This window comes from Melanostigma gelatinosum (assembly GCF_949748355.1).
Source record: "Melanostigma gelatinosum genome assembly, chromosome: 5".
Taxonomy (NCBI): Eukaryota; Metazoa; Chordata; class Actinopteri; order Perciformes; family Zoarcidae; genus Melanostigma; species Melanostigma gelatinosum.
Window position 1 is genome coordinate 19118241 of NC_136638.1, and position 14521 is coordinate 19132761.

The 14521-nt window shown below is 43.3% G+C and overlaps 2 protein-coding genes across 2 annotated transcripts; one reads left to right on the top strand and one right to left on the bottom strand.

Annotated features, from left to right (window-relative positions):
• Nucleotides 1–421: 421 nt before the first annotated feature.
• LOC306777256 (transmembrane protein 179) lies at nt 422–4136 on the bottom strand. The gene is made up of 5 exons (XM_079268301.1): nt 3710–4136; nt 2962–3099; nt 2737–2815; nt 2267–2479; nt 422–1410 (listed from the first exon to the last, which is right to left on the bottom strand). The coding sequence occupies exons 1-4, from the start codon at nt 4030–4032 to the stop codon at nt 2282–2284; spliced, it is 738 nt and encodes a 245-aa protein (XP_079124427.1). The 5' UTR covers nt 4033–4136; the 3' UTR covers nt 422–1410; nt 2267–2281.
• Nucleotides 4137–5642: 1506 nt separating this feature from the next.
• Nucleotides 5643–8453, top strand: hs6st2 (heparan sulfate 6-O-sulfotransferase 2). The gene is made up of 2 exons (XM_079269275.1): nt 5643–6516; nt 7093–8453. The coding sequence occupies exons 1-2, from the start codon at nt 5933–5935 to the stop codon at nt 7922–7924; spliced, it is 1416 nt and encodes a 471-aa protein (XP_079125401.1). The 5' UTR covers nt 5643–5932; the 3' UTR covers nt 7925–8453.
• Nucleotides 8454–14521: the final 6068 nt, after the last annotated feature.

A 14521-nucleotide genomic window follows, 5' to 3' on the forward strand; every position in this document is an offset into this window, starting at 1 on the left:
TCAGTAACTTAAAACTGTGAACACAATAACGTATATATTGTTAAAGCCTTGTTGCAGTGGGCAGGAATGTTCTCCTGTAGCTGTCCTTGTGACAGCGGAGCTGGAGGAGTCTGTTGGATAATAGTTTCTTCAGTGTCTTCCTCTCCACCACCTTTTCCAGATTGTCCAGTTTGCAGGTAGAGTATTAACATTTGTGAATTAATAACTTGTATGAACTTACATATCAATCTTGTTGACCTAATCTACTGTTTACTTTTGGCATATTAATAGGCTGTTATTTCTGGTCATGTTCCTTCTTTAAAAGGCCGAGATATTAAGTGTGTCATTTAGTGGGAGGAAATTCTCCACTTACAAAAAGGCAAACATATCAGTCAGTGTTGTTGTGTATGGATGTTCATATTTTAGTACGTGCGTTGAGACATTATTTCATAATGGGAAGCTTTTTATTTCCGACAAACAAGACAAATGCAAATAAACATGAATGTGAATGAGCACAAACGGGTATAAGAGGTAAAAAGCAAGACCACTGTCAGTTATAATACAAAAGATTTCATATATTACAAATCATGTCAAGTGACATTACTGCCTCATCTCTCTTTACTTCAGATTTCCTGCTCCGCTGTCTGTGTGTCATTGCAGCCACTTGGGTCGATATGATAATAGGAGAGAAGTTTAACTTCAAATCATTTGTTTTAAAAACTCAAAAAAGTCGAACTTCTTTCCTCTTCACTTCACCCTTCTGGGCTCCGCACAAATCTCTCTCAAGATGACAACTAGCACCGATCCGTGAGGGTTTACCTCCTAATTACACTCTGCAAACTCTACAAGTTTCATCTGAGACGATTTGACCGCTTCATTAGTGCGCTGAGAGCGGCTGCTTCCAGACAAACAGCATCATGACAAAAATCTTCACAAGAAGAGCGAGAGAGACGGTCAGCAGTGATTTTTCCGTTACACAACAGAACATTGGGGGGGGGGGGGGGGGGGGGTCGTGCTCTCACAGTGAGCCTGGTACTTGGTGGCACAGTCACACTTTCACCACATGCTTCACAATAAAAGCGCCTCAGTGCTACGTTTGAACTTTACACTCAGTCAACAAAGTGCATTCTCCCTGATGAGGACACAACTGTGCAAAACGTCATTCTCCAGCAGACATGTAAATAACCATGCATATTAAATATATCCAAAACGGACTGAAAGAAAAACACCATCTGGTTCCTTGTGAAGTCATTGAGTGATGTGAATAAACTGTAATTCACAAAGTCACCATCAAATGACAAGAATGATTATTAGCTTCTGAATAACACTGTTGTTATTAGATGACTGAATACAGTAAAATCCCTTTTGTTCCAGCAAAGAGTTGAGGTCCGTCCCAGTTAGTGGCTCTCATGTATCTTCATTACGCTGGAGCTAAAAATAAACAAATTTCCGCACAGCTTTGAAAAAAACAGAAGCTTGTTTACCAACACTTCAGAGAATAATTTAGTCTCTTTTAACCATATACATGAAAACATTCAGCCTGCTGCGTGATAATAAAGATGTTTTCGAAGTTTAAACTTTACTTCCTAATCCAAACAAAAGAAATTTAGCTGGAAATGACACAATGTCCTGCTTGAATTTTAAACTCTACTGCATTGACATTTTTCTTATGTCACATAAAACAAGCAAGAAGATCTGTGATGCTGCATTCATGGAATTTCAGCATAATGGGAAGAACAGGAAAACATTCCGTTATTCCAGAATAAGAAGACTTAATTAGCTTCTTTTGTTGTGTTAAGTATTTGGAGCAGTTCATCAACAACTGCTTTTTGTTACTTTCTTGTTACTTGTTTATCTTTAAGCAAACTGAATACTTAATCTAATGTACTCAAATGTAATAAATACAAGCGGCCCAAAGTGTAACTCTAAGTTGTGGTGCTTGAGTGAGACAGGGCCGACTGTGATGGCAGTGTAATGTAAAGTGAGTGATTTTGGCCCTGCTCAAAAGTCATCATGTCATTACATAATATAGCCTGACCGCACAGTGGATGGTACAAATAAACTTGTCAGTGCTCTCTGGAGGACAAACATATAATGGAGACTCTTAACGACATTTCTTTGGCATTTCTCGTTACATATCAGCTGACATGTACGCCCATACCATTTATCATCCAGGCTCTTATTGTAGAACATAATAAATTCAATCAAAATAGAAACATACACTAAATATGATGTCCCAAGCCATACTCATATTCTACATGTTAACTGTAGTGCTGTTCATCAGTACCTCACACTCTCTCAGTTAGACAAAGACGGTGGGCGTTGCTGGAGGATGTGGAGGCGTGGGGGAGCCGCTGTCAGACGGACTGTGTCCCAGCAGCAGCTCCTTCTCTCGAGGACGACACGGCCCGCTGATGTGCTGGCTGTGAGAGTGGTAGAGCCGCAGGAACGCCAGGATGGACTGAGCCAGCCACAGAGCCGTCACGCCCCACAGAGACGCCTGAGGACCCAACACGTGCTTAATTAAGCTTACATTCACACTTATATAATGGAAAACATAGGCTATGAATGTTGATGTGTGTCTGTGTGTGTAGTCAGTATCATATCTCAGCATTCTAGAACGACAAATAAAGGAAAACCCCAGTGAGAAACATTTTCTAGTCGAAGAGCTATGTTGAAAAGTGGGACTCTGGCTATATTGTACATCCAGTGTGTGCGTGTGTGTGTGTGTGTAGGTGTGTGTGTGAGCACTCGTACCTGTGCCAGACTGAGCTCTGTGTAGAAAGAGGAGGTGTTCACATCCAGGTAAAGCGGGACAGACTGGGACTCCGCACAGCTGAAAACAAACAAAAACAGATGAGACACAGACTTTTAACAGTTTCGGGGTTTTGGACATCAGTATGTTTTGGAAGCACTCTTGACTGAAAGATCTCCACGTAAAATATCAACATATAGGATGTTACACCACCAGACGATTTGTACCTGTATGGCCGTGAGTTGTGATCGGTCACGGTGTCACACCAGGAGACGAGTCCCAGAGACAGGATCACACTGGCCCCTCCGGACAGGAAGAGCACACACACACTCAGCAGCACCGTCAGGAAGGACGAAAACAGGGTGCTGAGCAGAACCACACAGAGAGACAGACATCTATTAATACCAACATATATTAAAAGCTATATATGGAGGGTATGTGGGGAGACATACACACTGGAGCTGGAATTAATGTTTTGATAACTGAATAATCATTCATGCCATTTTTCAAGCAGAAAGGCCACACATTCTCTGGTTCCTGCAACTCAAATGCAATGCTTTTCTGCTTCCTGATAGGAAGGAATTTATTTTGGTTTTGGACTGTTGGTGAGAAGAAAACAAGGCACCTGAAGACAACATCATGGGCTTTAAGAAATATTGATGTTCACTTTATCACAATTTATTCTCATTTCATAGACAAGAAATACTAATATTGGACCTGGTGGAGCCAATTATAATTACTAAATATACTGCTGGGTAGTTTAAAAAAATGAAAATGTATTTTTATTTTTCTTCCTAGAGCTTTTAAATAAATGTAGCGGAGTCAAAAGTAAAACATGTGCCTCAATAACGTAGTGGAGCGTCAGTATGAGGTACCGTCACATTGAATCAGTCAAATAAAGAACATTAGTAGTGCAATAACAGAAGTAAGTGCAGTGTAATCAGATCAGTAATCAGTGATCTGTGTCCTACTCACTCATCGTGTCGTCCGTGCAGATAGAAGAGGCTCCTCCAGCCCTGCGCTGCACCGTACAGCACCGTGAAAATACCCACAAAGGTGGCGAACTGGCAGGCCGCCGGTGGGCCCCACTGCTGCACCACCAGGTGAGCGACGTCTCCCGGCTGTCCCGTCGGCTCCTCCCGGTCCTCCGTCCTCCAGTAGCCGGTGGAGAAGAGCGCGCAGCGGCCTTTGAAGGCAGAGCCGCTGAGAGCCATGGGGACGACCACCAGCAGGCCCGCCACGACCGAGAGGGTGTGAGCCGCACAGTGGGCCAGCAACAGCCGCCGGTCCAGCTCCATGTTACAAGTCAAAGAGGAACTTAACGATGAAGGTCATGAGTTAATTAAAAACAAATATATTTTTAATAGTTCAGCACATCGCCGTTTGTTTACCGTGCAACGGTTCACCGTGGTTGTTGTGGGTATTTACAGAAATCAGGGCGTAGCTCAGCCGTTACACAACGCCCCGCCCACCACCGAGAGGGGGAGGAGCCTTCAGAGGTCTATAAATATAAAATTGCACAATATATACAATGCCAATCGTATTAGCATGATACACATACAGGCTCATGTATTTAAGTTAACATATAAGCAGCTCCCATGAGAAAATAGCGACCAATTATTATATATGTTTGACCAAAAAAATCAAGTTAAAGTTAAAAAGAAGTAAATATTTTTAAAAAATATCTTAAAAGAAGGAATCCAGAAAAGCATATGGCAATGGTTTATAATGTCTTACATTTATTTTACTCCTCTTTCACCTCACAGTATTTAAAATACGGATCTGAGAGGTCGTTTTATTGTTGAGCAGAGAAAACATCTTTTTTTGGTGCTAGAAACTTCAGCAGTGACGTAGTGACGTCGATCTGACGTCTGTTTTTACCAACAGGCCTCTTTTTATCAGCTGGGTGACCTCTTTGATGAAGGGGCTGATTAATGACTTGAATCAGACTCGAAAGCACTTTAGGGGGTCATTGTGGGCTCATTTTGTTCAGTAGAAACAGGATACCCATTTGTTTTTTTTAAATCTTTACGGCACATAGCTTACCAGTTCTTACAAGAGCAAACTTTTCCTGATCCTGAATCCCAAAGTCATGCTGGGTTCATTACAGACACATAGATTAGTTGAGAGAACTCAGGTCCACACTGCATTTAAATAAGTCTTTTTAATTCCCAGAGGGGGGTCCAGACTGGAGGCCAGTGTTTGGTAGACAGGAATGTGGGTGGGTGGAGCTGGGGGTGAAATTCTTCCCTGTGGAAAAGACCAGTAGACTATCCCCCCCATCCAAAGCAGATCAGTGGAGCTGTGATGCACATTTTCCTGAAAATCATCTTAAATTATGTGGAGTTTTCAAGGCCGGTATACAAATAGCTTACATGAACATCAGTTGAGAACTGATGAAATAATATATGAACGGTAAATTAATTGAATAGACTACATGATAATAATAATAATCTGGTATGGTGTCTCACGTTTTAAAACGTAGCCTACGTGGTTAGCAACATTCGATTTGTTTGCAAAATATTGGCCATGCTACATGTTGGCTTCCAAAATATGACAACATTAAAATGCCGAAACCCGGGATCGAACCAGGGACCTTTAGATCTTCAGTCTAACGCTCTCCCAACTGAGCTATTTCGGCGATAGAACATACGCACCACGTACGTGGTATAAAAAGACAGACAACAACCACGAACGATGTACCTGATTGATCATCTATTAAAGGCTACACAACCCTTACAACCCTTTATAGCGTGAAAGAGATTTAACCGGTTTGTTGGGTTCACTTTTGTTTCTCTCCGTTGCTCTCGATCGCTGGTGCCAACCACACGATGACGTCACTTTTACGCCCACTTTTAACCGCAGAGGCTGCTGGGAAGAAAGGTCAACAATCGATGGCCGAGGCAGGCACGGATTAAACGTTACTGCTGCAAGACAGATGATCTCTTAAATATAACTAATCTACTGGTACATGAACAAACTGCTGTGTTATTTAAAATGGGACGTGCACGCCTTGCTTCCTGTAATAATCGTGCGTTTTTTAGACTCAGTCGAGCTAGCTGCCGTTAGCTGGCTAGCATCTGCATTGTTATTGTTTTCGCTTCAGTAGGCGACCATAACACACGATCACCCGAGGTTCCCCAGCCGAGGCAGGGGCTCGGACTGCCTGAGTGATGGTTTTTAGTCCGCCCCGGGAAGATGGATGACAAGTCCAGCGGCAGCAGCAGCAGCCACCACCGGGTCCTGATCGTCCTGCTCATGGTGTTGCTCTTTGGCGTCATTATGATCCAGTATGTTTGCCCGAGCAAGTCTGAGTGCCAGATGCTCCACCAGCTGGGGACGTGGTTTAAGGACGGCAGTGCAACTGGTTCCCGGAACAGCGGTAACACAATCCTGGACGGGCTACAAAAGGATCCGTACATCGCAGAAGATGGCGCTCTGGTCCGCTTCGTCCCTCGCTTCAATTTCACCAACTCTGATTTAAATCGCGTTGTGGACTTCAACATCAAAGGAGATGATGTTATAGTCTTTCTGCACATTCAGAAAACGGGTGGCACAACGTTTGGTCGACACCTGGTGCGTAATATCCAGCTGGAGAGGCCCTGCGAGTGCCATGCAGGTCAGAAGAAATGTACCTGTTACCGGCCTGGTAAAAAGGAGACCTGGCTGTTCTCCCGGTTCTCCACCGGCTGGAGCTGCGGGCTTCATGCGGACTGGACCGAGCTGACCAGCTGCGTCCCGTCACGCATGGACTCCCGAGAGGCTCCCGTGGACCTGCCCAGGTTGGTGTAGGAGGGTACTTGTGATGGGAATTTAAGGGTGTTGTTATTATTACATATTAAGAGTGATCTCAAATGTAATAACACGTTTTGACAATACATGTGCTGCATGCCACAGCTGGTAATGTAATACAGGTTTAATGGAACACTTTGCTTCTGTTCATTTGCTCAATTGAGGTAGCTGTCCACCGTCACAGAGTGAAGAGAGTGAATGTGACAGCTGGTGAAAACCTGGTTCTAAAAAAACAGTTTTGCTTTTTCACAGAAGATGTACTTTTGAATAAATCTTCATAACAAACATTTAGTGCCTAAACTAACCCTAACCCTAAATGTATTCACAAATACACTTGGTACACACTAACCAAACAGTTGCAGGAGCTTCTTGCCAAACTAATCTAACCAAACATTAAGATTGGTACATCAAATGCTTACTTGGAATAGTAGACACAATGAAATCAACAGATGAATTAATAATGAACAAAAAAACATTAGTTTCAGCACTATTTCGTATTACTTGTAGTGACATCAAGGCTTCTTAAGTTGGCTTGTTACAGAACTAATGTTGTCTTTTCTCTCCAGTAGGAACTATTATTATATAACCATCTTAAGAGACCCAGTATCACGCTACCTGAGCGAGTGGCGTCACGTGCAACGTGGTGCTACGTGGAGGGCCTCCTTACATGTGTGCGATGGACGTTCACCAACACTATCTGAGCTGCCAAGCTGTTACTCTGGAGACGACTGGTCCGGTTGCTCCCTGCAGGAGTTCATGGACTGCCCCTACAACCTGGCCAACAACCGGCAAACCCGCATGCTGGCGGACCTCAGCCTGGTGGGCTGCTACAACGTCTCCACCATGAGCGACGACGAGCGCTGGCCGTTGCTTCTGGAGAGCGCCAAACGCAACCTACGCGGGATGGCCTTTTTTGGGCTGACAGAGTACCAGCGTAAGACCCAGTATCTGTTCGAGCGTACCTTCCACCTGGAGTTCATCGCACCCTTCACGCAGCTCAACGGCACGCGCGCCTCGGGCGTTGACGTCCCCAATGAGACCCAATACAGAATCCTCCAGCTAAACCGGTGGGACGTGGAGCTGTACGAGTATGCTCGTGACCTCTTCCTGCAACGTTTCCAGGTGGCGAGGCAGCAGGAGCGCAGGCAGGCCAGGACGAGGCGGCAGCAGGAGAGGAGGCGGCTCCGAGGAAGGATCACAACAAAGCAAGGGAGGCAGCTGAAGCCCACAGATGCTCCCCGTGGCCCTCTGAGCCACTCCGTAGTAACTGAGGGGCAGCTGAGGGGAAAGGCTGGTGGAGACGGTGAGGAGTCAGAGGTGCTACTCCCAGACTGGTGGGATCTGGATGAGAACGGCACCATGGAGGACTACACGGACAATGTGGAGCAGTGGAAGTGAGTGACTGGAACAAGTCTTAATACTAAGTGGGCCATGTTCTGCCTTGTCTGTTAATGATAATTAATCAAAGATGTTTTAGTATATGCCTTCCACTAAATTGTCTTTTTTTCCCATTAACCAATGACACACTTATTTATTGATACTGATTGTATATCTTTTCCACAACTGACATTCTTAATGAATACATGTCTTTAACATAAAGAGAGGCTTGTTTGGGTAACTGCAATGCGTTTACCTTTCAGTGATCACACAAGCCTTCTCGATTGTTCTCCGGGCTTTACAACACATCTGCACTCTTGTGATGTAGCTTGGAATGAGGGGGTGTTTGATTTTTTTTTTATTTGTTAAAAAGAACAATTTAATACTTGTATCTATAAATAATATGCTACTGTTTGTGATATACAATCCATATGTTTGCCAAAAATGTTGTCCTGTCTGAAATGAGTACATTTTTAAACATACCTGTGATTTTTTTGTGTCTTTTAAGTAACAGAAAAGGAGAGTGGGATTTTCATAGATACCTCATTGTGTAGCATTAACTGCTAATTTGTAAAATCCTGAATTTGTCTAAAGTATGAATTTTTTTTATATAAAAAAAGCTTTTACATTCACTGCACTATTGTCTTCTCTTGTCAAATATCTTCTTTCTGTGTCTGATGTTCTTTTGTCTGATCATGTGCACAAAAGGCTGCAAGCTTTTGTTTTGCACTTGCAAACCTCTGGATCACCAGCAGGGAGCGCTGAAATAGTTTTAATAAAATCAAAACTTCCTCGGTGGAGATACTGAGGTGGTAGTTGATGCCACCGTTTATTCCAAAATTTGGGCAGATTTAGACCATCTTCAGTGCGATCCTCAGTGGATTTAATAGAGGGATCAGCTGGGACATATTTTGAATTCAGCAATATGCTAAAATATAGGATTGTTTTAAGATGCATTACCTTTTTTTTTTTTTTTAAATCAGTACAATTGCATTGGCAGAGATGGTTGAGGGGTATGAACAGTGTACATGCTGTTAATTATATACAGATAGATGAACTAAATTGAATTTAAATTTAAACTGATAATGAAAAACCTTAAACCCGTTTTAATTTGACGTCAGGCTGACGTTATACGTTCAAATGTTGTTAACGTTAACTATTGCAACAACAAAAACAACCTCTAAATTAAACAGGTATCTGTTAAATAATAATCTTAAAATGACATTCCGTTGTGATATGGGTGTGGTTTTTGGGGGCTAATTTGACCAGGATGACAGGGCGACATAATAATGAGTCATTTGTAACCAGGTAGATCTTTAAAATGAGCGTCATCTTAAACACACAGACTACCTTCCGCGGTGGTTAAACTCACCTGCGACGTGTTTATGGTCAGCCGCACTGTTACCGCGATGATAACCTGTCGTGACTTTGATTTCTCCTCAATGCTAACCACGTTATCTAAAACGAAAGCGAACACGCTCCGTCTCTCCCAACTCCACCCTCAGTTTTTCCCCTCCCTCTTGTTTTTTCCAAATCTGTTATTCTGTGTTCAGTCAGTGTTGCAGCCGCGCAAATGTAGTTGCAGCAAACATTTCAGCAGCCGGCCAGACCCCCGCTTCTTTCTTTCCCTCACTCCACGGCGGCAGCACGTTGCTTTTTAATTAGTTTCACTTGCATGGATTTTTATCATTCTCAGCCAGACTGAGAACGTGGTTTTTGTGGAAAAATAACCATAAAATAACCATTGAAACCGACGTGAATACAGGAGAAGATATCTGAATCCGACTGGACTCTACACAGGTAAGAGGCTGAGCACGTCTGGCGCAGTTTGCAGCGATGATACTGCTCCCTGGTTTTATATTTAAGCCGCGTTGCAGTAATTTAAAATGCCTCGTCCACTCTGCCTGTTGCGTGGAAGCTGCCTTTGTTGTTGTTAATTACGGGCGTAATGTCGGTGTTAGACAAAGGCGCAACCGAAATAACATTGCGTGTAAAATGCTTTGGGTAGGTCCGCTGGCGCTGTGTGGATAAAAATATCATATTTGAGTGTGGATCTGCACATAAGGGTTTGGTTGAATGCAATGTGCAGGGATTTTATTGGATGTCTCTCACAGTGCCAATGTTTCAAGTGCACGTTGTTGTGTAATATTATATTTAATTCCATTACAGTTGGCAGAAGTGAAGAGCACCTGCAGTTTCCTTTCCTGGTTATCTGTGTGTCTGCAGCCAGCCTCTATGCATGCATGCATGCGGTGCAGGGAGGTTGAGTCACTGTTGGCCCTCAGGGGTCAGACACTAATACCACCATAGCATACTGTGTTGTCACTACTTTCCTATACTGTATGCTACTCCAGTGCCATCATCCTGGCTCATTTAATAAAACAGCCAGTTAAGACACGTTCAGCACCCTGCAGGATGTGGACTCTGCACCAGTCTAGCTGGTTCTTCTTTACTTTATAAATACTGGCAAACACACATGGGCATGCAGCCACATTTCCAACGTTTTTTATTTTTATTTCCCCTCTCACATAGACCCACATTAACTGCCTGGGAAGCTAAATTTATTACAACAACGAATCAGAAATATTATGGCGATGACACGTTGTTGGTTTAACTTTGATATCTACAGTTTTTCCACACGGTTAACTGTCACGTGAAACTCCCAGCTCACGACACTCTTTTCTGAATTAAAAGTGCAACAGGAAACTTAAACTGCAAGTATTGCATGCTTCGTGCCGGCTATGTTGTCCTGTGCGATAGGGTAGGCTACTAGGCTTGTATGTTTGCTTGAATGGGAACTGTGGTGCTTTAATGAGCTGAAAGGATTACTGATACTTAACCCAATTATTTTGCTCCCTCCTTCCTGGCTGCTAGCTTTCATTGTGATTTATGGATCTTCCACCTTGTGCTTTTAAATCGATCACCTTGTCCTTGTCGATGCTCCCAAAAAAGAGCTGACTGTTTGGTGAACTGAACAAAAATCATAGCTGGAGATCAGAGTCGTGTTTTATGTAGCTACAGTATTCGTCACACAACTACCTGTGCCCCTAAAAAGAAGACTCGCCAAGCTTTTGGGAATGGGGGAACTCAAGATTTTGAAGTTGATTCTCGCGTGAATCCAAACTGACTCACAGATATGAGCCAAAGTGTGTTTTTTCTTTTCCAATGTGTATAAATGCTAAAATCAATCAATGTGTTTCCCCCAGTTGGTGAAACACTGAGCTCCATAGTTGTATGATCGTTGTGTTCTCCCTGCCAACCAGCTGTATCGGCCTAAAACACAATTTTACATATTAAGAAAATGCTCTTTATCTGGAGAAATGTACAACAGTAATTCACAAGTGCAATAATGAAGCTTATATTTCTGAACACTGACATTTCAACTTTTTACAGTTCTTGAAGTTCAGCTGAATTTTCAATTCACTTTCCGCTCGCACTTCATTTTAAAGTCTGTCACCTCTTCCATTTTAGCTGATGTATCCAAATATGATATTTTCAGTACTGCCACTTCATCTTTAATTATCTGAATTATTTAAAAAAAATTATATGTACATTTTCAGCAGTAGCACACATGAATGTGTCTTTCTGAAAATATGGCCTTTTCTAGTTTTGTAATGCCTTTCTTCTCTCTGTCAACCTGCTGTATTACCCTATAATACGAGTCACATTTGTCATATTTATCGAATGCTCTTCATTTTCGACACCCCCAAAATTGCCTGAAACTCACTTCATAAACCCCCCCCACCATACCGCGATTGTGCAAAAGAAAATAGCAAACGGAAAGATCTAAGAGGAGAAATAAAATGGGTTTTGTATTTGTTAATGTGTCACCTCACCTTTGACTTAATGCATGCCAAACAGTTTTATCGATGTCAGGCTATCTATTAGTCTGAGCAGATAAGGTGCAGGGCTGTCTGTCGAGGTTGCGCCCAGCCTGCACACCGGCCATAATGCCGACGTCAGAGCTCTGGTGAAGGTTACACTGTCGGTAGCCCTTTGGTGCACTGTGTTTGATGATGGACGCAGTGCGCCGGAGTCAACAGCAGCCACCCCCCTCTGTCCTCCTAATACTTCCCCCACATCCTGTTCCACCTACATGTTGACCCCCACCTACTGACTGCTGGAGCCCCTCTTCTCTCTGCAGACACCTGGTGGCCGGCAGCAGCATAATGGCTGTCACAACTGGGGCGCTCTGTATTTATTAGCCATGCCGCATCCCTGCAAATTATTGTTTGTGCTGCATCGTAAAGGTCAGGCAGGTTCAGTGGGCCAGGATTATTTCTGTTCAAAATGTACACACTTTATTAAAGTTCTCCTCTAGCTATGTGGGAATAAAGTTGAGTTTTAATTTCATTTTTTCATTTTAGACAATTAAGAGCATGAAAAATAAAAGGGGATAACTGTTTTTCAGGTTTCAGCATCTCAAATGTTATTATGGGAATTTTTCTCTGGATGAAAGCAACCATACTGTGTATATTATAAGATTAAATGGTGTGTTGACATATAGCTACAGTAAAGCCTATTTTCATCCTTTCTTATATGTGGTTTGTTATTGAACCATAACCCAATCATCCGTGTCGTAGGAACAACACTGAGATAGTTGAGCTGTGTGGGTTGACACGGCACAATAATGCTGCCTCAAGCGTGTCGCTTCAATCCTCTCTTTAATAACAGAGCGCTTGAGCAGTGTTTTGCTACAAGAGTACTTTTAACTTCCTCTTAATTATTGGCTGCTTGGCTGTTTGTTATGCTGGTGTAACCTTTGACCTCCTCGTGTTTTATCGTGCTGCGGTAGGTAGAGTGCTGTTCTGCAATATTGCAGCTTGGCAATCTGGGTTTGATTCCAAACTGAAGGATCTGCATTTCCAAAGAGTACTCTCGCTTTAAAAAAAAATACTGCTGATTATAACATAATTAAATGCAAGGAGACATAATTTGCTTCAAGCCGACAATGCATGTGAGTGTTTGGCAAAAATGTTTGTATCGTCGTTTATTTTGTTCCTATCGATGGTTCCTTACAAGTTTGTGGCATCTTTGAAGACACAGTCCTCTGTATCAAATCTACATTTTTACAAAGACGTTGTGCTGTTGGATTTAATCTGGTGGCTGTACCAGTCTGCTGTTGTTGGTGAAGTATTCATTGACTAATGTGCAGACTAGTCCCACGGTGTACGGTACTTACACAGTGGAGTCAAACTGTTGGTGGGGTGAACGCTTTGCTAGTGAGGCTTTCTGAATGCTTGATCTGTGCGTGCACTTTAGTCCAGACTGAAATATCTCACTGTTGGATGAAATAATTGCCGTGATTTTTTTTTTTTTTCTTCTTTTTTTTTTTAGCAAACATTCATGGTCCCCAGAGGATGAGTCTTTGTGACTTATACTGCGAAACATCGACTTGATGGATTGACACAAAGTTTGTACATTCATGGTTTACCAGATGTTGAATCTAGTTGAATTTTTGTATTGAATTACCAGAAAACATGCTATATCGAGATACGAAATGACTCGTATGGTGATAGAAGACTTTGGCCATGGCACCCAGTCAAGGTTACACCCACTTACGACAAAAGATGCGTTGGCTGCGCATCTTTCCAAGAACTGTCGTAATGGCAACTGTGCGCCATTTGGTGTCTGGTGTGGCGAGAGTGAGGCGAGGAAGGGAGTGGTGTTGCTGAGGAGCATTTTGATGATGCGGGTTGCATATTGCTGAGCTGCGTCGTCAGGGTGTGCGTAAGCAAGGGCGCTTGACACTGATGTGGACCTGAATGCAGGACGGGCAACGCTGCAGGAGGAGTGCTTGTTTTGTCCCCCTGAGAAAAGTTTCTATCAATCTGTAGGTAGGCTGGAAGGAGGAGGAGGAAGGCCCAGACGAGCATAATGGTTAAGCAAGCAAAGCAGTTGCTGTACCTGCTCATCTGTCATTCCTGCTTCTCTTTTTGTTTTGGGCTGGGGATGTGTCTTTGTTCTTGTGTTTGAAGGTGGGTGTATCAATTCAGTCCCCACCGCCCCCTTATCCCTCCTTCTCCCACTCCACTGCGGTGTTCTCCTTCTGGGCTGTCTATCTGCATACACACACACACACACACACACTCTCTCGTCCCCCGTCCCCCCCGTCGTCTCCTCCGTCTGTGTCTGCCGCCATCAGACGCAGGGGCCGATAATATCTGCTCCAGCCCCCCTCTCCTCCTCCTTTTTGTACTCCTCCTCTCCTGCATCTCGCCTATTGTTTATTCACTTTGTGCTTTAATGTGCTGCCATGTTTCATCCAGGACAGCCTTCTTTTCTCTTCAGTTTTTACCAGCTGGACTTTGCAATCTCTTGTGAAGCTAATTTGTTGTTTCTTGTCTGAGTGTATCTTTATTGAGCCACCCTCACTGATTGCTATCTGTATTCAGTTAGTGTCCGGACACGTCGCTCTGCTCCCTGCACATGCACATGCACATGCACACTGCAGTATAGTCCACTGCTTGAGACATGACTTACTCCTCAACGTCTGTGAGAAGCTGTTCAGAGTCAGAGTTGTTGTACAGTATGAATATCAGCATGTGGCTCAGCCATGACTGTGAAAAAATCCTGGGAGGAACAAGGACGGGCTCTGAGGAGGGAGGAGCTGCTGTA